This window comes from Stegostoma tigrinum, chromosome 33, assembly GCF_030684315.1.
Source record: "Stegostoma tigrinum isolate sSteTig4 chromosome 33, sSteTig4.hap1, whole genome shotgun sequence".
Classification (NCBI taxonomy): Eukaryota; Metazoa; Chordata; class Chondrichthyes; order Orectolobiformes; family Stegostomatidae; genus Stegostoma; species Stegostoma tigrinum.
Genome location: NC_081386.1, coordinates 29,089,298 through 29,116,387, shown reverse-complemented (window position 1 = coordinate 29,116,387; position 27,090 = coordinate 29,089,298). Strand labels below are relative to the sequence as shown.

Genomic DNA, 27,090 nt, shown 5'->3' with positions numbered 1-27,090 from the left:
TCAACGCCACCACCAAATTTATTGGATCATTATTCAACTGAGTCTTGACAATTTGTTGGGATGCTATTCAGTCCCAAGGTACATTAACATTGCCCATTTCCTACCGATGCCATTGGGTGACAGAGGGGATTCAATGCACTTTCCACTGCTTCAGCTTTGGGAAAGTCTACTGTTGAGTTTCTCTGACTATCAAAGCTGAAGCAAATTAATTTAAGCTGAAAATAGCTCAACTCTGAAACTTTCTGGGCCTTTTCAGTTGTTGCCTGTGGAAACACGTGTGCATGATCTCTCTGATCTGCTAAGAACTTACAAAACCCAATGATCATCAAACCAGCCTGATCTTTGCTGATAACAAAGTGTGGAGCTGGATGAACACAGCAGGCCAAGCAGCATCTCAGGAGCACAAAAGCTGACGTTTCGGGCCTAGACCCTTTGCTGAGTTGCAGACGCTTATCTCCTAAAAGTGAGTCCTCTGGGCAGTGAACTTCAGAACTGTATCATTTCACCTTGCCACATGCTGTCAGAGTCATGGCCCTCAAACTATAGATCCAAAACCAATTAACACTGTCTAACGTCAAGAGATGACAATGGTGCTTTGAGAATTATGGCTAATTACCTGATACACCCTTAAAGGGAAATCTAACCAGGAACAGACCTGTTCTCAATCGTTCTTTACCCAGTTTCCAGCAGGGGTCAGCAAATAGCTGAAATCCTACCAGAATGTACTGAGCCCAGTAGTATTACCCAACTTGCCCACTTGGACAAATGCTGTGATTTTAAGTGATAGCAGGAACTGCAGATGCTGGAGAATCTGAGATAACAAGGTGTAGAGCTGGATGAACACAGCAGGCCAAACAGCATCAGAGGAGCAGGAAAGCTGATGTTTCGGGTCTTTGACCTGTCTGTCTCCTCTCCACCTATCTGCTCCTTTATCCATCCGCCTCCCCTCTCTCCCCGTTTATTTGAGAATCCCCTTCCCCTCCCCCATTTCTGAAGAAGGGTCCTGACCCGAAACGCCAGCTTTCCCGTCAGATATCTTATATCTTTCCTGCTTGGCCTGCTGTGTTCATTCAGCTTCACACCTTGTTATATGTGATTTTAAGTGTTTCTTCAGTACTTCTATCAGTTGAAAGCTGGAATGAATTACTTCTCGATGCCATGGTTTTTATATTTTTGAATCCAGCGTCAAAATAAATGTTATAACAATCAAGCGTCGCCAGCCAAATGGATCACTCAGATGCCAAACTGAGAACAGACATGAATATTTGAGGAAAACAGTGAGTTTGTGAGAGGTCACCCACTGGACCCCAAACCATGTACAAACACTGACATCTAGTGGCAGGGCATTGTAATTGTTTATCATGTTGGTCCAGTTGGCAGAAAGAAGGAGCAAATTATGGCCCCCTCAATGCTTCAGGTCAGCTCTGATGAAGAGTCAATTTAAACTCAAAACATTAGCTTGCTCCCTCTTCATGGATGCTGCCTGATCCACTGTGATCTGCAGCATTTGTTGTTTTCAGCCAGAAAGAAGAACATTGGCACTTGTGATGCTTACATTTGTTTTAATCTACAGACACTATTTGGCTTCATGTCAGGTCCCTTGGCCAATGGACCAACCAACTGTATGAATACTTTAGACAACCCGAGCTACTGGGCAATGAACCAAAGCGGCTGACAAGAAATCTGCGGAACAAGAAACACCAGAGATCTGCACAGGTCTGCCCTCCTGTTTCTGCTGCTTTTCTCAGTAAACCTGATTCTCTGACACATTCGAGCTTTACAGCTGAAGCCCTTTGACCGGGGTTCTATGTTTTTGTTTTCCAAAGTTTGCAATTGCATCCCTTTTTATGACTGATGCAGCTATTTCCCATAAAAGCTAAATAGTGCGGATGCTAGAAATCTGGAATAAAAACAGAAAATGCTGGTGAAACTCAGTAGATCTGTCACCATCCACAGAGGCAGATGCTGTTCCTCTCTCCATTGATGCTGCAGACCTCTTGAGTTTCTCCAACCATTAGTTATTTCCCACATTATGTCAATGCAGGTTCAACTTTGCAACTCAGTACAGCATTCAGTGTATCCATTGGTATTCCATTGGACTGAAATTTTCCAGCGTATCCATCACAAGGCCAGTGGATCTCAATGCCTGTACTTGCCAATTATTCCAACTGTTAACTTTTAACTGGTTGTGTTGATACTAAATCTGGAAGAAATGACGCTTTGTATTTATTTTTAATTATGTTTGGACTTGTTATAACACAACTCCATGGCAGGTGGCACTTAAACACCTGACACTCTGGCACAGAGGTAAGAGATACTACCACTGCGCCACAAGCCCAACCTTTCAGTTAATAGCATTGATCAACTGAGCCACAGAGACTCCAAGTAATGGCCTTTTCAATATTTTCAATCAACCTGTTCAGATATCTTATGAAAAATCTGTTGTGATTGATTGATTTATTGTTGTCATGGACACAGAGGTACAGTTAAAAGTGTTGTTTTGTGTGCTAAACAGGCAAATCATACCATACAAAGTACATCAGGGTAGCAGAACAGAGTGACACAATGTTACAGCTACAGAGAAGGTGCCGAGACGTCAGAATTTATGTTTGAGAGGTCTATTCAAAAGTCTGCTTACAGCAGGGAAGAACCTGTTCTGGAATATATTTGTATGTGTATTCAAATTTTTACATCTTCTGCCCAATGGCAGAGGGTGTAACCGGGATATGGATGGTCTTTGATTATTTTGGTCAATTTCCCGAGGCAGCGGGAGGTATAGATGGAGTCAATGGATGGAAGGCTGGTTTGCGTGATGGACTGGGCTGTGTTTGTGACTCTTTGTAGTTTCTTGTGGTGTTGGGAACAGCAATTGCCATACTATGCTGTCATGCATCCAGATAGAATGTTTTCTGTGGTGCATCTATAAAAACTGTTGCGGTCATACCAAATTTCCCTAGCCCCCTGAGGAAGTACAGATGTTGTTGTGCTTTCTTGACCATCGCGTCTATATGGACCGGGACAGATTGATGGTGATCATCACTCCCAGGAACTTGATGCTGTCGACCATCCCCAGCTCAGCAACATTACAAACAGGGGTGTGCCCTACACTCTGCTTCCTCAGCCGATGACCAGCTCCTTCATTTTGCTGACATTGAGGGAGAGAATTTTGTCTCTATGCCAAGCTGCTAAGCATTCAGTCTCTTTCCTGTATTCTGTCTCATCGTTGTTTGAGATCCAACCTACAATGGTGGAGATATCAACAGATTTGTAGATGGAACAGAAACAGAAGTTGCTGGAAAGACTAAGCAGGTTCAGCAGCAGATAGTGTTCTGGGGACCCAGTTCGAATCCTGCCATGGCAGATGGTGGAATTTGAATTCAATAAAATATCTGGAATTAAGAGTCAAATGATGACCACAAAGCCATTGCTGATTGTCTGGAAAAATCCATCTAGTTCACCAATGCCCTGTAGGGAAGAAAGCTATCATCCTTACCTGGTCTGGCCCTACATGTGACTCCAGACCCACAGCAATGTGGTTGACTCTGAACTGCCTCTGGGCAATTAGGGATGGGCAATAAATGCTGTCTGACCAACAACACGCTTATCCTATGAATGAATAAAGAAAAAAAAATGTATGAAAAAAATAATCAGGGTTAACATTTTGGGTCTAGTGACTCTTTCTCAGAGCTCATATCACCAGACCCGAAATGTTAACTCTGATTTTTTTCTTCACAGATGCTGCCGAACCTGCTGAGCTTTTCCAGCAACTTCTGCCTTTGTTCCTGATTTACAGCATCCAGAGTTCTTTTGGATTTGAACTTGTCAATGGAAATGAAGTGGAATGAGCCACACAGTCATTAGTGTACAAGAAGTATAGTAGGGGCTGAGTACGCAGCCTTGAGGGTGAACCAGTGTCGAGGACTATGGTGGAGGAGCTGTTGTCGCCTATTCTTACTGATTGTGGTCTATCAGTCAGGAAGTCAAGGATCCAGTTACAGACGGAGGATCTGAGACCTAGGTCTTGGAGTTTAGAGTTGAGTTTGTTCAGAATTATGGTGTTGAAGACAGATCTGTAGTCGATAAGTAGGAGCCTGACGTAGGTACCTTTGTTATCCAGATGTTCCAGGCATGAATGTAGGGCCAGGGAGATGGCGTCTGCTATGGACTTGTTGTGCCAGTAGGGAAATTGCAAAGGACCATGGCAATATGGTAGGCTGGAACTGAAGTGAGCCGTGACTAACCTCACAATGTACTTCATAATTATGGAGGTCAGAACCAATGGCAGTCATTGAGGCATGCTGCATGATTTTTCTTTGCATTGGGATGATGGTGGTCTCCTTGAAGCAGGTGGGAACTTCACATTATGGTAAGGAGAGGTTAAAGATGTCTGTGAATACTCCTGCCAGCAGGTCAGCACAGGACCCGAGTGTGTGGCCAGTGGCTCCACCCAGACCAGTCATTTTCTGTGGGTTCGCTTGTAAGGGGCCTGAGCTGATGTCTGCAGCTGAATCTGTGGGTAAAAGGTGCATCCGAGGCTGTTGGGATAGGCTACATTGTTTCACTGAGCTTCTGTTCAAAGCAAGCGTAAATGCATTGAGCTCATCGGGTAGGGAAATGCTGTGGACTGTGTTATGAAGGAGTAGTCTACCCCCTCTGATAACGAAAACCGAAACACCCAGTGAAGCTTGCCTCACCTTGAAATGTATTAAGTGAGTGGTTAAATGAAAGAAATCCCTGATACTCACTTTATAATAAACAAGTAACAATTTATTTATTTAACTCTCTAGCAGTTAACAAGTTAACAGAACTACTAACAAACTACTACAAATCCCCCTTTATTACTAAGTATTCCCAAATTAAACAAAATTGTGATGGTATGCTGTTCCAATAGATTTGAGTCCCATTTATATAAACTAAATTAATAAAAAAATTAAAGATTGATCTCTTGAAATTACAGCCAGGATAAATCTTCCAGAATGTTTTTTGCCTTCTCCATTGGCCTCCAGTCAGCAACACCTTCCCCTGTCAAATTCTTGTGTCAGAAATATTAGCTAAGAGTGCTGCAGTACCTTTATTTACATGGTGCTCACTCTGAGATCATACAGATTTCTGTGAAAGCCAGAGCTGATGGCTACTGAGAGCTGTTCTCCTAACAGATGGCAGTTTGGCCTCACACCAATGTTCAAATGCCCTCTTCTTTTATACCCTTGACCTATTAATTTCTTACAATAGGATTGATCCAAAGTTGTCAAAATTTAATTGGACTTTGGTATCTAGGGGTATCTAACCCTGGTTTAAATTAATTGGCTAAATTCAAAAACCTGTTGTCTTAGTAAAAGTGTGACTTTGCCCGCTAACAGTATAGCCTTTTGATACAACACTTAAGTTTCAAGAACTCTCTGTACATCTGCTGTGCCCGCAGACTTTTTTTCTAAAGCTCCAAGTCTAAAAGAACACATTTTTTAAAGTGACCATGCACTCTTTCCCCATATCATTTTACAAACAAATTCTAATGTCCTGCCTTCCATTCCACAAACTAGACCAACTTTACAATACCTGTGATATGTTTGACCTTGATTTGTAGCCTGTTATGTTGTGTAAGCCTCGCCACTAATGATGGGCATCTGTGTGGTTGGTTTGGGTCTCGAACTTAGTTTGGTTTTTCCTCCTGGTGTCTGGATTTCCTGCAAAGGTCAGGGTTGCCCGACTTACCCGACTTACACACTTCATGCCTGGACTTCAGAAGGGAGTGGATCTCCCAGTTCATCTGTGGTTTCTGGTTGGGGAACATTTGGGTTAACTTGTTTGGCCTGCTACACACTTGTAATGGTGCGGGGATGCCTTGAACCTGGGCCTTCTGGCTCAGGGTTTGGGACATGACCACTGTACATCAATTTTAAATTTAACGTCCACGAACTCTCAAAGTGGGATCTGAGCCTATGTCTCCAGAACTTTGGGCTGCCCAATTGCACCTTAGACTTTGATAGAAATGCCTTTATATCCTACTGTAACGTACATTGGCTATGTAATGAGAAAGTCAACATGTCATTCCCCAGGCAATCTTCTCTCTGCCTTTCCAATGCCGTTCCTACCCTAGGATAGTTGAATTGAAGACATTCGGAAATCAATCCCAGGGATAAATTCCTGAACTTACAGGAATGTAAGATGCGAATACCCATGCCATTGCTAAGCAAAGCTATCACAGTTGAAGTTTACATGGTAAATGATGCAAGTCAATTGTTTCATGAGGTCTTGTGTTCAAAATGCTTCCCTTCAGGTTTCAGTATGCGGTTGGTGGGATTTTCCATCCGCAATGTTCAAGGGCTAGCCCAAGACAACTATAAAGAATGTTGAATGATGTTAAATTTGTTCCTATTACTTTCTCCCTAGGCAACGATGTACTGAGGAATTGTGGTGACACTGATAAATTATTTCAGCTTCAGACTTATGGGGATAGATCTTGATTTCATGTGGTAGTGTAAAATAAATGATAATGAATGGGCAGCCAGTTTTGCATTAATTTCAGAGGAAATTTTAAACAAATGACAGAGATACAAAGACCTATTTTACACAAATTACATTGTGTCAAGATCTACCCCATGGTCTATCCTGTAATCTAAGCATCCAAACTGTACCTGGTGGTGTGTAATTAAGACTGTGCGGTAATTTATATTTAGCACCATTTGTCCTTCTGACACATATTGCTTATCCTATCCTGCTTTACTTAAAATATGTTTCTTTTGCTGTTCCTTACTGTCACTAGGAGCACCTTGGTAATTTGATTGCCTCTAATGATTCAGTATTGGCCAACAAGGAAGATATGGTGGAGCTGACATCATATAAACCACGACAGCGCTGTCAGAATGAGCCCTCAGAAGTGAACGTCAAACTGGACTGTACAGAGGTCCCTCAGCCCAGGGAGGTAGGAAGCAGACTGGGATATAGAGGAATTTCTCAGTAAGAGTAGATGACTGTATTGGTGAAAGAAAGCTTGTGATGTGGATCTGTTGGCTAAGTGACCTGTTTCTGTGTTGCAAATGATCTGTAATAAATACAGTAAGACTCACATTATATGGCACCACACACAGCAGAATGCTGTATCAAATGGCATCTCCCAACCCCCATCCTACCAAAGCATACGTCACCAACTGGAAAACTTTCCATCTTGAACCAGGACTCGAGCACCATCAGATAGCACGGTGAGGATATTCTGTCACAGCCATGAAATGGATTTAGGTTAGTGTACTCGTGACCCGGTGGCTCAATGGTTCATGCTGCTACCTCACAGCGCCAGGAACTTGGATTTGATTCCACCCTCGGGTGACTATCTGTGCGGAGTTGCTGCAAGAGTTTCTTCTGGGTGCTCCGGTTTCCTCTCACAGTCCAAAGATACTCAGGTTAGGTGGATTGGCCATGGGAAATTGTCCCATAGTGGCCAGGGATGTGCAGGTTAGATGGATTAGCCATGGCAATGCAGAGTTACAGGAAAAGGGTAGGGATGTGGGTCTGGGAGGGATGCTCTTTGAAGGTTCAGTGTGGATTCAGTGGGCTGAATGGCCTGCTTCTACATTGTAGGGATTCTATGAGAGATGCTGTGATCATTTAGTGGGAGTGACGGTCACTGCTGATTGTGAGAAAGCTGTGTATTGTATATGTTACGTTTGCTGTTCAATCCCCAGCATTCTCCCATTCCCAGCGTCACCCTGTCTGGTGTGTGTGAATGATGCAAACATCGCTGCAACTTCTGAAATTGGAGTTGAGTCAGAGAATTAGTCATGCTCTTCTCTAATAACCCCGCAATGGACCAAGACACACTTAAAGATGAAAGACGAATATGCAAATAAAAGGACAAATGTTTCCTGTGCAGGATCAAGACATATATCTTTTATTCCCACATGATAACAGTGACCACATGTCAAAAGCATTTCCTTGTCTGTAAAGTCCTTTGCAATGACTGATGGTCTTCAGAAGCTTGATGTAAATACAAGTCCTTTGTTTTTGTAACAGCTAATGCACTCCAGAGTTCGTGTTGAAAGAGGTGTGTGTTTCCTGTCTGCCATATCAGAGGCATTCTTACACAAAAAGCAGGCAAGGGCATCGCCTAATGTTGTTAAAATTCACTCACAGGATGTGGGCATCACTGCCTGGGCCATCCCTCATTGCCCTTGGGGAGGTGGTGGTGAGCTGCCTTCTTGAACCGCTGCAGCCTGCTTGCTGTGTGTTGACCCACATTGCCATTGGGGAGGAAATTCTAGGATTTTGACCCAGCAACAGTGAAACAATGGCAATCTATTTCGAAGCCAGGATGATGAGTGACCTGGAGGGTGGTGGTGTTCCCATGCATCTGCTGCCCTTGTCCTTCTCGATGGAAATGGATGTGGGTTTGGAAGGCGCTTTCCGAAGGTAATTTGTGAATTTCTTAAGGATGGTACACACTGCTCCTACTGAGCTTCAGTGGTGGAGCGAATGGATCTTTGACTGCACTGTCCAGGATGGTGTCAATCTTCTTTGAGTGTTGTTGGAGCTGCACTCGTCCAGGCAAGTGGGGAGTATTCTGTCACATGCTTGACTTGTGTCTTGTAGATGGTTAACAGGCTTTCGAGAGTCAGCAGGTGAGTTACTTGCCACAGTATTCCTAGCTTCTGGTCTGTCCTTGTATCTGTTGAATTTATATGGCTGGTCCAGTTGTGTTTCTGGTCAATGATAACCCCCAGGAAGTTGATAATTTGGGTTTCAATGATGGTAACACCATTGAATGTCAAGGGACTGTGGTTAGATTGTCTGTTATTGGTGATGGTCATAGATTGGCATTTGTGAGGCACGAATGTTACTTGCTACTTGTCAGCCCAAGCCTGGATATTGTCCAGATCTTGTTACATGTGAACATGGACTGTTTCAGTATCTGAGGAGTCACAAATGTTGCTGAACATTGTGCAATCATCAGCGAACATCCCCACTTCTGACCTTATGATGGAGAGAAGGTCATTGTTGAAGTAGCCAAAGATGGTTGGGCCTAGGACACTACCCTGAGGAACTCCTGCAGAGATGTTCTGGAGCTGAGCTAACTGATCTCCAGCAACCATGACCATCTTCCTATGTGCCAGTTATGAATCCAACCACCGGAGAGTTTGCTCCTGATTCCCAGTGATTCCAGTTTTGCTATGGCTCCTTGCTGCCGCACTCGGTCGAATGCAGCCTTGATGTAAAGGGCTGTCCCTCTCACCTCACCTCTTGAATTCAGCTCTTTTGTCCTTGTTTGAACTAAGGTTGTAATGAGGACAGTAGCTGAGTGGTCCTGGCAGAACCCGAACAAGGCGTCACTGAGCAGGTGATTGCTGAGCAGGTGCTGACTGATAGCACTGTCACTGACACCTTCCATCACTTTACCGAGGATCACGAGTAGACTGATGGGGCAGTAATTGGCCGGGTTGGATTTGTCCTGCTTTTTGTACAGGATGTACTTGGGTAATTTTCCACATTGTTGGAAAGATAGCAGTATTGTAACTGTATTGGAAGAGGAGCAGCAAATTCTGGAGCATGTCTTCAGTGGTATTGCTGGAATGTTGTCAGGCCCTACAGCTCACTAATGACCTTCTGGGGAGGAAGTCTGCGATCCTCTGGCCTACATATGACTCCAGCGTGTGGTTGACTCTCAGTTGCCCTCTGAAATGCCCTATGAGCTACTCAGTTGTACCAATCGTTACAAAGTCTCAAAGAAATGAAACTGATGGATCATCTGGCATCGACCTTGGCACTGAAAAAGACATCGGCAGAAACAGTGCTGTCAACCCTGAAAAGTCCTCTTCACTAACATCTGGGGGCAGGTGCCAAAATTGGGAGAACTGTCTCACAGACTAGTTAAGCAACAGCCTGACATTGTGGAACCATACCTTACAGACAATGTCGCAGACACCACCATCACCATCCTTGGGTATGTCCTGTCCCACCAGCAGGACAGACCTAGCCGACGGGGTGGCACAGTGGTATACAGTCGGGAGGGAGTTGCCCTAGGATTCCTCAACATTGACTCTGGATACCATGAAGTCTCATGCCTTCAGGTTAAACATGGGCAAGGAAACCTCCTACTGATTACCATGTACCATCCTCCCTCAACTGATGAGTCAGTACTCCTCCATGTTGAACAACACTTAGAAGAAGCACTGAGGATAGTGAAGGCACAAAATGTACTTTTTTTTAGTGATAATGGGAACTGCAGATGCTGGAGAATCCAAGATAACAAAGTGTGAAGCTGGATGAACACAGCAGGCCAAGCAGCATCTCAGGAGCACAAAAGCTGACGTTTTGGGACTAGACCTTTCATCAGAGACCCTTCTGATGAAGAGTCTAGGCCCGAAACGTCAGCTTTTGTGCTCCTGAGATGCTGCTTGGCCTGCTGTGTACTTTTTTTTAAGATTAGATTAGATTCCCAACAGTGTGGAAACAGGCCCTTTGGCCCAACAAGTCCACACCGCCCGTTGCAGCATCCCACCCAGACCCATCCCCCTATAACCCACACACCCGTGAACACTACGGGCAACTTAGCATGGCCAATCTACCTAGCCTGCTGCACATCTTTGGACTGTGGGACGAAACCGGAGCACCCAGAGGAAACCCACACATACACGGGGAGAAGGTGCAAACTCCATGCAGACAGTTACCCGCAGCTGGAATCGAACCCGGGTCCCTGGCGCTGTGAGGCTGCAGTGCTAACCACTGAGCCACCGGGCCGCCCATTTGGGCGACTTCAATCTCCACCATGAAGAGTGGCTCGGCAGCAGGAATACTGATTGAGCTGGTGAGGTCCTAAAGGACATAGCTGCTAGACTGGGTCTGCAGCAGATGGTGAGGGAACCAACAAGAGGAAAAAACGTGCTTGACCTCATCCTTACCAATCTGCCAGGTGCAGATGCATCTGTCCATGACATTGTTGTTTATAATGATCAGTGCAGTCACTGTGGAGACAAAATCTTGCCTTCACATTGAGAATAGCCTCCAATGTGTTGTGTTGTGCTAAATGGGACAGACTTCAAACAGATTTAGCAGCTCAAGACTGGGCATCCATGAGGCGCTGTGGGCCATTATCAGCATCAGAATTGTACTCCAGCACAATCTGTAACCTCATGGCCCGGCATAGCTCTCTTTTCTGGGACAAAATATATATGTAAAATATATATGCAAGAATCTTTTGTTGTAATATTAAATGTGTTCTTACAAAGGAAGATGTTTATCATCTTTGAATCAATATTTTAAAACATTTAAGAATGCAATTGCTGGTGTGGCGAATGGCCCACTTAAGCTCGTGGTATTTATAACTAATGGTTTTTGACATTTTAGCCGATGGCTGCTTTACTTATTCATCAACTTGCAGCGCACTACCCTATTGTTAGAGACTAGATTCCTGAGGCATCACAGTTATTTAAAGGACTGTAAGATGAAAAAGGAAAAAAGAACTCTGAAGTAGGACATCTGGGACTGGATTTGAGCTGCTGCTGGGGCACTGAGAATACTGCTGCAGCCTTACGTGTCCTTTTCCTAGTTGCATTTCTACTTCTGGGCAGATGTGAGAATAAGATGTGATGGCTGACAATGTTCAGATGTTGTGATGTGATACTTTGTGTTAAATCCTGTAACAAATGATTGAGATGTAGGTCACGTAGTATTGAAGAATTCAATGAGCGTTTATCACAGCCCTGGTATCTATATATGTCCCCTGCAATCACAGGCACTTGCATGTCTACGCTCATTCTAAGAAGCTCAGCTGTACTGTCACATATTTCCATCCGGGTGCAATGCTGCAGGAGGCCAGAGGTCAGTAAGATGGATACTAAGACCATTAGGTTACATACCATGATATAGTGATACCATCATGAGCAAGTGTGTTATCCTCACTATCCCCCACCATCAATATCCTGGGGGTTACCATTGACCAGAAACTTAACTGGACTTACTACATTAACAGAGTGGCTGTAAGAGCAGGCCAGAAGCTGGGAATACTGCGGCAAGTAACTCATCTCCTGACGTCTAAACCCTGTCTGCCATCTACAAGGCCCAGGTTAGGAGTGTGATGGAATACTTCCCACTTGCCTAGATGAGTGCAGCCCCAACAATACACAACAAGCTTGACACCATCCAGGACAACGCAGCCCACTACATCCACAAGCATCCACACCCTCTACCACCGATGCCCAGTAGCAGCAGTGTGTACTATCTACAAGGTGCACATACAAGATACAAGACGTGGCGTACATGGATTTCAGTAAAGCCTTTGGTAAGGTTCCACATGGTAGGCTATTGGAGAAAATACAGAGGCACGGGATTGAGGGAGATTTAGCAGTTTGGATTAGAAACTGGCTTTCTGTAAGAAGGCAACGAGTGGTGGTTGATGGAAAATATTCGGCCTGGAGTCCGGTCACTAGTGGTGTGCCTCAAGGATCTGTTTTGGGACAACTGCTGTTTGTCATTTTTATAAATGACTTGGACGCAGGCATTGGTGGATGGGTTAGTAAGTTTGCAGATGACACTAAAGTCGGTGGAGTGGTGGACAGTGTGGAAGAATGTTGCAGGTTGCAGGGAGACTTGGATAAACAGCAGAATTGGGCTGAAAGGTGGCAAGTGGAGTTCAATGCGGATAAAAGTGAGGTGATTCACTTTGGGAAGAATAATAGGAAGGCAGAATACTGGGTTATTGGACAGATTCTTGGTAGTGTGGATGTGCAGAGGGATCTTGGAGTCCATGTACATAGATCCCTGAAAGTTGCCAACCGGGTTGATAGTGCTGTTAAGAAGGCTTACGGTGTGTTAGGTTTTATTGGTAGAGGGATTGAGTTCCGGAGCTGTGAGGTGAGGTTGCAACTGTACAAAACGCTAGTGCAGTCTCACTTGGAATATTGCGTGCAGTTCTGGTCACCCCATTACAGGAAGGATGTGGAAGCAGTGGAAAAGATGCAGAGGAGATTTGCCTGGTCTGGAGTGAAGGCTTTATGAAGAAAGGCTGAGGGACTTGGGTCTGCTCTCATTGCAGAGAAGAAGGCTAAGATGGGATTTAATAGAGACATACAAGATGATCAGAGGATTAGATAGGGTGGACAGTGAGAGTCTTTTTCAAAGGATGATGACGTCAGCTTGTACGAGGGGGTATAGCTACTACCTGCCAATGTAATTAACTCAGCCACATTAGGGGCACTTAAACAGTCCTTGGATAAGCATATGGATGATGATGGGATAGTGTAGGGGGATGGGCTTAGATTAGTTTGCAGGTCAGCGCAACATCGAGGGCTGAAGGGCCTGTTCTGCGCTGTATTGTTCTATGTTCTATGTTTTATGCACTGCAGAAATTCACCAAAGATCCTCAGACAGCACCTTCCAAACCCACTTGCATCTAGAAGGACAAGGACAGTAGATGCAATGTGAACACCCCACCATCTGCAAATTCCCCTCCAAGCCACTCTCCATTCTGACTTGGAAATATATTGCTATTCCTTCACTGTCGCTGGGTCAAAATTCTGGAATTTCCTCCCTAATATCATTGTGGGTCAACCCACAGCAGGAGGACTGCAGCTGTTCGAGAAGGCAGCTCACCACCACCTTCTCAAGGGCAACTAGGGAGGGCAAGAAATGCTAGCCAGTCAGCAACACCCATGTCCCACAAAAAATGAATAGAAAAACAAATGTCCCTTAAAGGTATGTCGCACGTCTACTGTGAGACATAAAACAAATTGGCCATTTAACTAGAAGTGGGATGGGAGGGGGTGGCTCAGTATCTTGCCTGCCCCCAGCTGGTCACTCACTTCACAAGTGAACAGCTGTGTGAAGCCATTTGCCAGATGGTGTCTGGGATTTTCCAGTTGAGGCTCCAGCAAACAGTTGTTGCAGGGTTGGTTTAGTGGATGATTGTGAGCAGGCCTACGGACCAGGTGAGGGTCAGTTTAGTGGTGACTGCCAACAGTGCTCAATAACATGATTGAGGTTTTTCAGAAGGTAACACAGATGATTGATGAGGGAAAAGCAGTTGATGTTATCTACACGGACTTCAGTAAAGCCTTTGAAAAGGCCCCTCATGGCAGATTGGTACAAAAGGTGAAGCCACATGGTATTGTGTAGCTGGCAAGAGGTATATAGAACTGGCTTAGTTATAGGAGGCGAAGGGTGGCGGTGGAGGGATACTTTTCGGAATGGAGGCCTGTGACTAGGGGAGTTCCACACGGATCAGTGGTGGGACCTCTGCTGTTCGTGGTCTACATAAATGATTTGGAGAAAAAACATGTCTGGTCTAATTAATAAGTTTGCAGATGATACAACGATTGGTGGAGTTAGTTAGTGAGGAGGGTTGTCAGAGGTTACAACAGAATGTAGATCAGTGGGAGGCATGGGCAGAAAAAGGGCAGATGGAGTTCAATCCTGACAAATGTCAGGTGATGCATTTTGCAAGGTCAAGTACAGGTGAAAATTACACAGTGAACAGCAGAGCCCTCGCGAGTATTGATATGCAGAGGCTACTGGGTGTGCAGGCCCGTGAATCACTGAAGATGGCAGCACAGGTAGATAAAGTCATAAAGAAGGCTTGTGGCATGCTTGCCTTCATTGGAAGGCAAGGATACACAAGTTATGCTGCAGCTTTATAGATCTTGAGTTGGGTCACAGTTGGAATATTGTGTACAGTTCTAGTGACCACACTACCAGAAGGATGTGGATGATTTGGAGAGGGTACAGAAAAGGTCTACCAGGATGCTGCCTGTATGGGGGGATTTTAGCTATGAAGAAAGGTTGGGTTTGTTTTCACTGGAACGCCGGAGGTTGAGGGGCAACCTAATAGAAATGTATAAGATTGTGAATGGCATAGATAGAGTGAATAGTATAAGGCTTTTTCCCAGGGTGGAGGGGTCAATTACTCAAGGACACAGGTTCAAGTTGCGTGGTGGGGGGGAGGCAGATTTTTCACTCAAAGGGTGGTGAATGCCTACAACACACTGCGAGGGGAAGTGGTGGAAGCACACACAATAGCAACATTCAAGAAGCACCTGGATAAGTATATGAATAGGAAGAGAATAGAGGGAAGACATTTTTAGTATGGAAGCACAAAAAAGTTGGCGTAGGTTTGGAGGGCCAATGGTATTGTTCCTGTGCTGTATTGTTCCTTTTCTTTAGCCTGAACCCCCAGGCAAGCTGAGCCCTCTATTGTGCTGGAGTGGGGAGCAGTAGCCTTGAGTCTCCCTGAAGATGGGGTGCCCCCACCGTGGGGAAAATATTAAAGTTTGAATCCCAGAATAACCAGTAAATATACAAATGGCATTCATTGGTCCAACACGTCCTGTGTACTTCAAAAATGGATTTCCAACCCATTTATCTGTGAGTTTTACATTTATCCCTCTGGAATTCAGAAAAACATTTGGATTTTAAAAATTTGATCCCTCCGTTTTGATGTGTTCGCTCTCCATGAGCTTTATTAATGGATAAGTTGATCAATCTGACCAAAGGCACAGAACCTAAACATTGCCAAAAAGAGATTAAATGTCAAAGCTTTTCAACTTGCACTTGTCTGAACTAAGGCCCTAAGAAACAATCTTTAAAAAAACAGAGATAACAAGGTGTAGAGCTGGATGGACACAGCAGGCCAAGTAGCATGAGAGGAGCAGGAAAGCTGACATTTCAGGCCTAGATGCTTATTCAGATTTTCTGAAGAAGGGTCTAGGCCCAAACCGTCAGCTTTCCTGCTCCTCTGATACTGCTTGGTTGGCCTGCTATGTTCATCCAGCTCTACACCTTGTTATATCAGATTCTCCAGTGTCTGCAGTTCCTACTATCTCTTAAAGAAAAAACTGATATCATTCTACACTGCATGAGAAGAGGATGCTGTTTGGTTGGGCTATCATTGGTATGGAGATGCAGCACAAACAGTTAGCTGTCAATCTCAATTCTCAGATGAGATGGGTAGATTCTTATTGTTTGGGGTGTTGCCATGGGGATACTTCCAGGACCCCTGTTTGATGACAAATGAGCAATGTAGATACAGATTCCACCTGCCTTTATAAAACTGGGCCCTCTGTATTTATAGCTTCAAGAATGTGCAAAGGGAAGTGACATTCCCACACAGTGCGGACCTCTGGACCCCACCTGAGCCTCACAACAAAGATTCAGAAACACAGAAAGAAAACCAGCTCCTGAAGTCAGATAGAAAATGCTGCAAATGCATTAATATGTGAAAGAGGAGGACATGCTGAAATTCGGAAATGGGTCCTTCATCAAACCTGGCAGGGTTAGAATGTAGAGGAACATCTCCCTGGGTCTGACTAACATTCCAAGGGGAGGAATACAAGACTGGCGTAGGAGAAGAGGGGAGTTTCAGGCAAATCTGACATCTCTCGAGAATTGGGACTCTTGCACAAGTTAAGCAGTTGGCTGAGGATATGTTTAGGTTAACTGTGTTAGCCCCACCTTCAAGGCCAGAGTTATTGTTTCATTCTCAGGAAAGGCATCATCATTTATTGCATCCGACTAGTTGGCCTGAGTATCACTTTGAACTTTTTTTTCATTCATGGGACAAGGGGATCATACTTATTGCCCGTCCCTAGTTGCCCCTTGAGAGGGTGGTGGTGAGCTGCCTTCTCGCCCCACTGCAGTCCTTGTGCCGTGGGTTAACACATAATGCCCTTGAGGAGGGAATTTCAGGATTTTGACCGAGTGACAGTGAAGGAATGGCGATATATTTCCAAGTCAGAACGGTGAGTGACTTGGAGGGGAATTTGCAGATGGCAGGATTCTGTTGTATCTGCTGACTGTGATCCTATCACTGCGCTAAATGGGACAGACTTCAAACAGATCTGGCAACTCAAGACTTTCTCTCCGTCATAAGGTCAGAAGTGTGGGATGTTCTCCAATGATTGCACAATGCCCATTTGCGACTCCTCAAGACAGTCCATATTCAAATGTACAAAGGATATGAACAAAATCCAAGTAACAAATGCCAGGTAATGACCATTTCCAATAAAAAATGAGCTAACCATCTCTCCTTAATATTAAGTGGCGTTAACATTACTGAATCCCCCACTACCAATGTCCTGGGTGTTACCATTGACGTGAAACTTAATTGGGCATGCCATATAAATGCAGCAGTCATCTGAGCAGGGCAGAAGCTAGGAATCCTACTACTCACTATTTGACTCTGCAAACCCCCTGATGGTTGGACAATACTCGAGAAGCTTGACACCATCCAGGACAATGCAGCCCACTTGGTTGGCACCACATCCATATTGAGTTTCTCCACCAGTGATGCTCAGTAGCAGCAATGTGTACTATGTACAAGGTGCACTTCAGAAATCTGCCAATGATTCTTCGACAGCACTATCCAAACCCATAACTACTTCATCTAGAAAAAGGACAGCAGGTACTTGGGAACACCTCCACCTTCAAGTTGCCCTCCAAGCCACTCACCATCCTGACTTGGAAATATATTGCCATGCCTTCACTGTCACTGGGTCAAAATCATGAAACTCCTTCCCCAGTGCTATGTTTGGCGTACCTACACCAAACGGAGTGTGGAGTTTCAAAAGGCAACTCGCCACTTTCTTATGGCCAACTAGGGATGGGTGATAAAAGCTGGTCCAGCCAATGGTGCCCACATCCAATGAATAGTGGAGTTGTAGATAATGTAGAACGTTGTCAAAGGATACAGCGGGATATAGATCAGTTGCAGATATGGGTAGAGAAATGGCAGACGGAGTTTAATCCAGGTAAGTCTGAGGGGCCGCACTTTGGGAGGTCAAATGTTAAGCAAAATTATACAATTAACGGCAGGACTCTGAATAGTATTGATGTACAGAAGGACCTTGGGGCTCAAATCCATAGCTCCCTGAAAGTAACCAAGGTGGTAGGGTGGTAAAAAGGCATATGGCATGCTTGCCTTTATTGGTCAGGGAATTGAGTACAAGAGTCAGGATATCATGTTACATTTTAATAAGACTTTGGTTAGGTCGCACTTAGAGTATAGCATTCAGATCTGGTCGCCACATCACAGGAAGGATGTGGAGTTTTTGGAGAGGGTGCAGAAGAGGTTTACCAGGATGCTGCCTGGATCAGAGGGTATGAGCTGTAAGAAGAGGCTAGAAAAACTTGGGTTGTTTTCTGTGGAGCGGCAGGGGCTGAGGGGAGACTTGATTAAAGTCTATAAAATGGAGATGCATAGATAGGGTTGACAGTCAGAATTTTTTTCCCAGAGTTGAAATGTCTAATACTATGAGGCATGCATTTAAGATGAGAGGGGGAACGTTCAAAGGAGATGTGAGGGGCGCGCGTTTTACGCAGAGTGTGGTAGGAGTGTGGAACAAGCTGCCGGGGGTAGTGGTGGAGGCAGATACAATAGAGGGCTTTAAGAACTTTAAGAGACATTCAAGAGATATTTAAGAGACTTTTAGGTAAGCACACGAATAAGAAAGAAATGGAGAAATATGGACCAAGGCCACGTAGAAGAGATTAGTTTCATTTGTCCTTCATGTTCAGGGCAACATCATGAGCCAAAGGGCCTGTTCCTGTGCTGTGCTGTTCTATGTTCAATGCTGCATGAATGAATAAAAAACAAAGGTACACTGTTGAAGATGTTTCCCATTGGTGATTATTTTGGATGAAGTCAGCAGGGTAAGAGTGTACCTTCAACAGTGGAATGACGTTGGGCTGAAGAGAGGAAACAGATCGCACCTTAGCAACCGCAACCGCACAAGCATTGGAACATCAGGCGATGGATTCATCTGCCCAGTAAATTCTTTTTGTTTTGTTGTTGCAGGCCACAAATCATAATCATAATTAGAAGAAAAACATCAATTAAGTTGGAACTGAGAAACTGCAGAGAAGATCTTATTTGAAGATCTCCTGTTAATTTATCAGCCTTGCAGCAGAGAAGTTTTATCTCCACCCAGCCTGCTTGAAGTAACATGAGGATCTGCTTTCAACCCTGAATATTAATTATCAATCTTTATCTCTGCTGCATTTTAATTCTCTTCTCTCCCCATTTTTTGCTGTACTCAAATAGCGAGCAATTCCTTTCAACCCCTGTCATCCTGGAGTTGTCCACAAGGTGATGCACAAAACCAGCCTTGAGGTGACTCAGAAAAAACTGAAGAAGTACTTGCATTTATATAGCATCCTTCACAGCCTCAGCGCATCGCAATGTATTTTACAGCCAATGAAGTATTTCATGAAATGTAGTCAATGTGGCTAAGGTAAACAGCAAAAGATAAGCTCCCATGAAGAGTAACATGATACAGATCAGATAATCTGTGCGTTGTCATAAATATCAACCAGGTCGCTACCCTACTTCCTTCAAATAGTGAGAGATCTGTTACATTCCTTATTTTTATCGTTTCCTTGAATGAATCAGCATCATGAATGAATAACTCATGAATCAGAGTGGTTCAATATTGATTAAACAGAGTGCAGGCATATACTTTTCCAATCAGAGTTTTATTTTAATTCACACATTGCAAAGCTCCATTACCACTGATTACTGGCAATTCATGTTGCTCCTACATAAAACTTTAGTTCAGCTAAATTTTAACCCCTGAAACGGTAACCTTGATATTTTTCTCCACAGATGCTGCCAGATCTGCTGAGCTTTTCCAGCAATTTTTGTTTTTGTTCCCAATCCACAGCTTCCACAATTCTTTTGGTTTTTATTTGGAGTATTGTGTACAGTTCTGGTCACCACATTATAAGAAGGATTTGGCTGCTTTGGAGAGGGTGCAAGAAAGGTTTATCAGAATTTTGCCTCACTTAAAGTATATTAACTTTAAGAAGAGGTTGGACAATATTGGATTGTTTTCGCTAGAGGTTGGAGGTTGAGGGGTGACCTGATAGAAGTATATAAAATTATGAGAGTCATGGATAAGGTCAGAGTGGAAATGTCAAATACTAGAGTCATGGGTTTAAGGTGAGAGGGGAAAGTTTACAGGAAATGTATGAGGCAAGTTTTTTTTTACACATTGCCAGGGGGAGGTGATAGAAGCAGATACTATAGCAATGTGAAAGAGCCATTTAGGCAGATACATTAATAGGTAGGGAATGGAGAAATACATGTGCAGGCAGATTGAATGGCATCATGGTTGGCACAGTCATGGTGGGCCAAAGGGCCTGTTCTAGTGCTGTACTGCTCTATGTTCTGCTTGGTCCCTGTAAACACATATAATACCCAGTCAAAGTCTCACCCAAGTCACAGACATATAACCATGATCTGCCCCCTTGATCCATGTTGTGTCAAGCATTCCTTACCAGACTCTGCTGGATAAAAGTACAGGCAGAGAAGGGAAACTGAAAGAGAAGACACTTTTTGAAAAGAAAATTCTTCTATCTCATGATGTGGGCAGGGCAGGGTAGGCCAGCATTTGTTGGCCAGCCCTCACTGTCTTTGAACTGAGTGGCTGCTAGACTACTTCAGAGGGAAGTTAAGGGAGCTGACCACATTGCTATGCGTCTTAAGTCACATGTAGCTAAGACTGGGTGAGGTTGATGGATTTCTCTCTGTGAGGTGGACCAGACAGTGTCAGAGCCACCACCACTGCGATTTGTTTCACATTCAAGGTTTTATTAATCTAATCCTACCTGCCACGTTGGAATTTGAGTCCAAGATCCTGTGTTTTAAACTGGCTGTCTGGCTTTCTACCAGCGACATGACCAATTCACATCACTACCTCCACAAATGTGAGTGTAAATGAATACGTAACAATGGCATCACCAATTTTGTGTTGTCACCAGCTCCGTAGTCACATTAGTCTTGTTTCCTTTCGCAAGGTCTCAACAAAACTGAGTGATAATCATCGATACTGTAACATTAAGGTAAGACAAAACTTCTAACATGTCAAATTTAATGTGCATTTATGTACTGCATGATCAAAAATTCTGGAACAGAAAAAATTGCACATCTGATAAATTCACATACAGTAAATTCCCACATGTACAATAAATTACTGCATATGCAGTGAATCACTTTCAGGAACTGACATTTGTGTAGCAATGTCATAACTTCTCAGACAGTAAGATCCAACAAACAACCATGAGTGTTTCACCCTGTTTCAGTTTAAAGGTATAACGTTAACCAGGAAAATTCTCCAACCTCTGTTTTGCCGTGGGATCTTTAACATCAATCTGAACCATTAGAAAAGCCGGATTTGAGATTTCATTTAGCATTTCACACCAACAACAGGATGCTTGACAAAGTAGCACTCCCTCAGTACTGCAAAGAGGTGTTCCAATAGGTTATATTGCCAAGGCCTGGAATGACTACTGCATCTGAGACCATTTGACTCATTAGCAAAACATTTTGTGAGTCATGGGGCATCTAGGACCAGATGGCATGAACTCAGAATAAAGGGGCACCAGATTAAGACTGAGTTGAGGAATTATTTCTTCTGTCAGAGAATTGAGAGTCTTTGAAACACCTTGTCTCAGAGAGCTGTGGGCCAAGAGTTGTTGTGTATAGTTAACGCTGAGATAGATAGATTCATGATCAGTCGGGAATCGAGGGTTTTGGGTAAAACATGGAAAAGTGGATATGTGGAATATTGGATCAGCCGTGATCCTATTAAATGGCGCAGTAGGCTGAAGGAGACAAACAGCCTACTCCTGTTCCTATTTCTTACGGACTCATGGTCAATGACACCAGTGACTTGTTGTTACTCATGTATGGGAGATGGTTTGAGAATATTTCCTAATTTAAGGCCTCAGGAGAGATCTTGAGCTTTAAGGCAATAATCCTGCCTTGTTAAAGTTGATTAATTCAGTGTACAATATATGAACTTAAATATTGTCTATTATCAATAACATTTCAATGTGATCAGTGTTCATCACTTCAGAGAAAATCAGACGTGAGAACTTTGAATGAGACAGCACCAAATAGATATTGTTGTGATGGCTCGCGGACCCTGGAGCAGCTTTAAAGAAGGAAGGAGTAAGAAGTCGGAAGGGGTTATGGAGGGAATTCCAGAGTTCAGTGTATTAGTCACTGAAGGTGCAGTCACTGATGATGGATTGAACACAATTGAAGAGGCTAGAGCTAAGGAGTGCAGAGATTTCAGAAGGTTATTGAATACCAAGATAGGGAGTGGTGAGGCCAGAGGAGTATTCAAAAACAAGGATGAGAATTTGACAGTAAAGACATGACTCCTGGTTATTGATGTTGATCAGCAAGCACAATAGGGAACAAGACATCAAAATGTGGAGCTGGATGAACACAGCAGGCCAAGCAGCATCTCAGGAGCACAAAAGCTGACGTTTCGGGCCTAGACCTTTCATCAGAGAGGGGGATGGGGAGACGGTTCTGGAATAAATAGGGAGAGAGGGGGAGGCGGACCGAAGATGGAGAGAAAAGAAGATAGGTAGAGAGGAGAGTATAGGTGAGGAGGTAGGGAGGGGATAGGTCAGTCCAGGGAAGACGGACAGGTCAAGGAGGTGGGATGAGGTGGTAGGTAGGAAACGGAGGTGCAGCTTGAGGTAGGAGGAAGGGATGGGTGAGAGGAAGGACAGGTTAGGGAAGCGGAGACAGGCTGGGCTGGTTTTGGGATGCAGTAGGGGAGGGGGAGATTTTGAAGCTTGTGAAGTCCACACTGATACCATTGGGCTGCAGGGTTCCCAAGCGGAATATGAGTTGCTGTTCTTGCAACCTTCGGGTGGCATCATTGTGGCACTGCAGGAGGCCCATGATGGACATGTTGTCTAAGGAATGGGAGGGAGAGTTGAAATGGTTTGTGACTGGGAGGTGCAGTTGTTTATTGCGAACCGAGCGGAGGTGTTCTGCAAAGCGGTCCCCAAGCCTCTGCTTGGTTTCCCCAATGTAGAGGAAGCCACACCGGGTACAATGGATACAATATACCACATTGGCAGATGTGCAGGTGAACATCTGCTTAATATGGAAAGGAATCTTGGGACCTGGGATAGGGGTGAGGGAGGAGGTGTGGGGGCAAGTGTAGCACTTCTTGCGGTTGCAGGGAAAGGTGCCGGGTGTGGTGGGGTTGGAGGGCAGTGTGGAGCGGACCTGGGAGTCGCGGAGAGAGTGGTCTCTCCAGAAGGCAGACAAGGGAGGGGATGGAAAAATGTCTTGGGTAGTGGGGTCGGATTGTAGATGGCGGAGGTGTCGCAGGATGATACGTGATGGCGGAAGTGTCGGAGCCCTGCCCCCACTGCATCCCAAAACCAGTCCAACCTGCCTCTGCCTCCCTAACCTGTTCTTCCTCTCACCCATCCCTTTTTCCCACCTCAAGCCGCACCCCCATCTACCTACTAACCTCAGCCCACCTCCTTGACCTGGCCGTCTTCCCTGGACTGACCTATCCCCTCCCTACGTCCTCACCTATACTCTCCTCTCTACCTATCTTCTTTTCTCTCCATCTTCGGTCCGCCTCCCCCTCTCTCCCTATTTATTCCAGAACCCTCTCCCCATCCCCCTCTCTGATGAAGGGTGTAGGCCCGAAACGTCAGCTTTTGTGCCCCTGAGATGCTGCTTGGCCTGCTGTGTTTATCCAGCTCCACACTTTGTTATCTTGGATTCTCCATCATCTGCAGTTCCCATTATCACAGGGAACGGGACATGATGTTGGCTCCGTGTCATGAGCAAAGAACCTTTGACCGGTACAACCCCTAAGACAAGTAAACTGTTACAGAGATGAGATGTATATGAGAAATGCTGAGATCTTGATATTTTGCAACTTCACAAAATATCTATGGTACGACTCCTTGAGTGAAGCTATATTGTTAAGTTTTGAGGTGTTCTTGTAATTGGAACTTGGAGACATTAGAGACCTGAAATTTCACACAATTGTTGAAGTTTATCTTGTATCCCTGTGGAAGGAATATCACATGTTCATCACTTCAGAGAAAATCAGACGTGAGAACTTTGAATGAGACAGCACCAAATAGATATTGTTGTGATGGCTCGCGGACCCTGGAGCAGCTTTAAAGAAGGAAGGAGTAGGAAGTCGGAAGGGGTTATGGAGGGAATTCCAGAGTTCAGTGTATTATTCACTGAAGGTGCAGTCACTGATGATGGATTGAACACAATTGAAGAGGCTAGAACTAAGGAGTGCAGAGATTTCAGAAGGTTATTGAATACCAAGATAGGGAGTGGTGAGGCCAGAGGAGTATTCAAAAACAAGGATGAGAATTTGACAGTAAAGACATGACTCCTGGTTATCGATGTTGATCAGCAAGCACAATAGGGAACGAGACATCAAAATGTGGAGCTGGATGAACAGCTTGTAACTGATGTCCATTTCAAGCCCACCGACTCCCACAGCTACCTAGAATACACTTCCTCCCACCCACCCACCTGCAAATATTCCATCCCCTATTCCTAATTCCTCCGCCTCCGCCGCATCTGCTCCCACGATAAGACATTCCACTCCCGCACATCCCAGATGTCCAAGTTCTTTAAGGACCGCAACTTACCCCCACAGTGATTGAGAACGCCCTTGACCGCGTCTCCCGTATTTCCCGCAACACATCCCTCACAACCCGCCCCCGCCACAACCGCCCTAAGAGGATCCCCCTCGTTCTCACACACCACCCTACCAACCTCCGGATACAACGCATCATCCTCCAACACTTCCGCCATTTACAATCCGACCCCACCACCCAAGACATTTTTCCATCCCCACCCCTGTCTGCTTTCCGGAGAGACCACTCTCTCCGTGACTCCCTTGTTCGCTCCACACTGCCCTTCAACCCCACCACACCCGGCACCTTCCCCTGCAACCGCAGGAAATGCTACACTTGCCCCCACACCTCCTCCCTCACCCCTATCCCAGGCCCCAAGATGACATTCCACATTAAGCAGAGGTTCACCTGCACATCTGCCAATGCGGTATACTGCATCCACTGTACCCGGTGCGGCTTCCTCTACATTGGGGAAACCAAGCGGAGGCTTGGGGACCGCTTTGCAGAACACCTCCGCTCAATTCGCAACAAACAACTGCACCTCCCAGTCGCAAACCATTTCCACTCCCCCTCCCATTCTCTAGATGACATGTCCATCATGGGCCTCCTGCACTGCCACAATGATGCCACCCGAAGGTTGCAGAAACAGCAACTCATATTCCGCCTGGGAACCCTGCAGCCATATGGTATCAATGTGGACTTCACCAGTTTCAAAATCTCCCCTTCCCCCACCGCATCCCTAAACCAGCCCAGTTCGTCCCCTCCCCCCACTGCACCACACAACCAGCCCAGCTCTTCCCCCCCACCCACTGCATCACAAAACCAGTCCAACCTCCTCTGCCTCCCTAACCTGTTCTTCCTCTCACCCATCCCTTCCTCCCACCCCAAGCCGCACCCCCATCTACCTACTAACCTCATCCCACCTCCTTGACCTGTCCGTCTTCCCTGGACTGACCTATCCCCTCCCTACCTCCCCACCTATATTCTCCTCTCCACCTATCTTCTTTTCTCTCCATCTTCGGTCCGCCTCCCCCTCTCTCCCTATTTATTCCAGTTCCCTCTCCCCATCCCCCTCTCTGATGAAGGGTCTAGGCCCGAAACGTCAGCTTTTGTGCTCCTGAGATGCTGCTTGGCCTGCTGTGTTCATCCAGCTCCACACTTTAGTATCACAGTTTTTGTATCTTTTTCAGTTTATAGGGTCGTGCATTAATGAATGTTTTGTTCCTCTCACCAGTGTTACATCGATGGACCATATGGAACACCAACCAGGACAATCTTCACCTCTGAGCACGCAGTTCTAATTGGAGCTGGCATCGGTATCACCCCGTTTGCCTCTATTTTGCAAAGCATCATGTACAGGTGAGTTTACATCACTAGAAACAACACAGGGTCAAATGTTACAGTCTAATCCATTTCTGTGTGCATCAAGGTGAAGCCTGACAATAGGCAATAGACAATAGGTGCAGGATTAGGCCATTCGGCCCTTCGAGCCAACACCACCATTCATTATGATCATGGCTGATGATCCACAATCAGTATCCTGTTCCTGCCTTATCCCCATAACCCTTGATTCCACAATCTTTAAGAGCTCTACCTATCGCTCTATCTGACCTAGCTGGGAAAGAGAAACCTTCCATTGAAGTAATCCAGAATCAACATCAATCATCTCCAGATCAGCGAAAGAACATTCTTGCTTTTATATAGCACCTTTCATAGCATCAGGATGTCCCATGGCACTTTAAATCAACAGAAGTACTTCTGAAATATAGTCACTGTTGAAATGTAGGAAATGCAGCAGCAAACTCCCACAGACAGCAATGTGATAATGCCCTGATAATCTGTTTTTAGTGACTTTGGTTGAAGGATAAATATTGGCCAGGACAAGGAACTTCCTTGCTTCTTTCAAACTTACCATTGGACTCTTAAAGGACAGGGGTGTGGGGGCAGCTCAGTTAAGTAGTTAAGCCGAAAGACAGCACTTAAAACTACAGCTCAAGTTGAAGTGGAATGGGTAACAGAACTCTGCTCCAACAATAATCTTCACCTTCAGCCTGCAAAGCGTATCAGTTTATCATTTCTCATATAAACCATCCTTTATTTTGAAAAATGAGAGATCCAGACAAATGTGCAGGAAGGCTGTATTCCCATTTGCAGGATGGGCACTAATCAGGAAAGGTCAGAAGTCACATGGCATCTGGTTGTAGTCCGTTAGGTTTACTTGAAATCAAATTGCTGCTCCTTCTTCAGATGAGGTTAAGTGAATCTGTCAGACTATAACCTGGTGTCGTGTGATTTCTGACCTTGTCCACCCCAGTCCGACACCTGCACATCCACATCATTAATCGGGGAGAAATTTGTTGAGGGAAGAATCATAGAATCATTAGTGTGCAGAAGGAGGGCATTTGGCCCAATGTGCTTGCACTAGCACTTCAGTGACCATCATTGCCTAGTGCCAGCCTCTTGCTTTATTCTGCCGCACCCTTGAGGGGAGTTGAGGAGAAATTCTTTTACCAAGACGATTGAGATCTGGAACTCATTTCCTGAAAGAGGCAGAAATCTTCATTGTATTTAAATAGACATTATAGATATGCAAATTAAGCACTATGATATGGAAGACGATGGTCGATTGATTGATTGTCACATGTACCTAAGTACAGTGAAAAGCTAAAGACCAAGAGCTTG

The 27,090-nt window shown here is 44.9% G+C and overlaps 1 protein-coding gene across 1 annotated transcript in view; it reads left to right on the top strand.

Annotated features, from left to right (window-relative positions):
- Positions 1-27,090, top strand: part of nox5 (NADPH oxidase, EF-hand calcium binding domain 5) — a 94,744-nt gene that overhangs the window by 45,578 nt on the left and 22,076 nt on the right. Inside the window, exons 12-15 of the mRNA XM_059639193.1 lie at positions 1,574-1,716; positions 6,764-6,922; positions 20,773-20,817; positions 25,643-25,767. Of these exons, the coding sequence (XP_059495176.1) occupies positions 1,574-1,716; positions 6,764-6,922; positions 20,773-20,817; positions 25,643-25,767 (472 nt within the window). The remainder of the gene's footprint in view (positions 1-1,573; positions 1,717-6,763; positions 6,923-20,772; positions 20,818-25,642; positions 25,768-27,090) is intronic.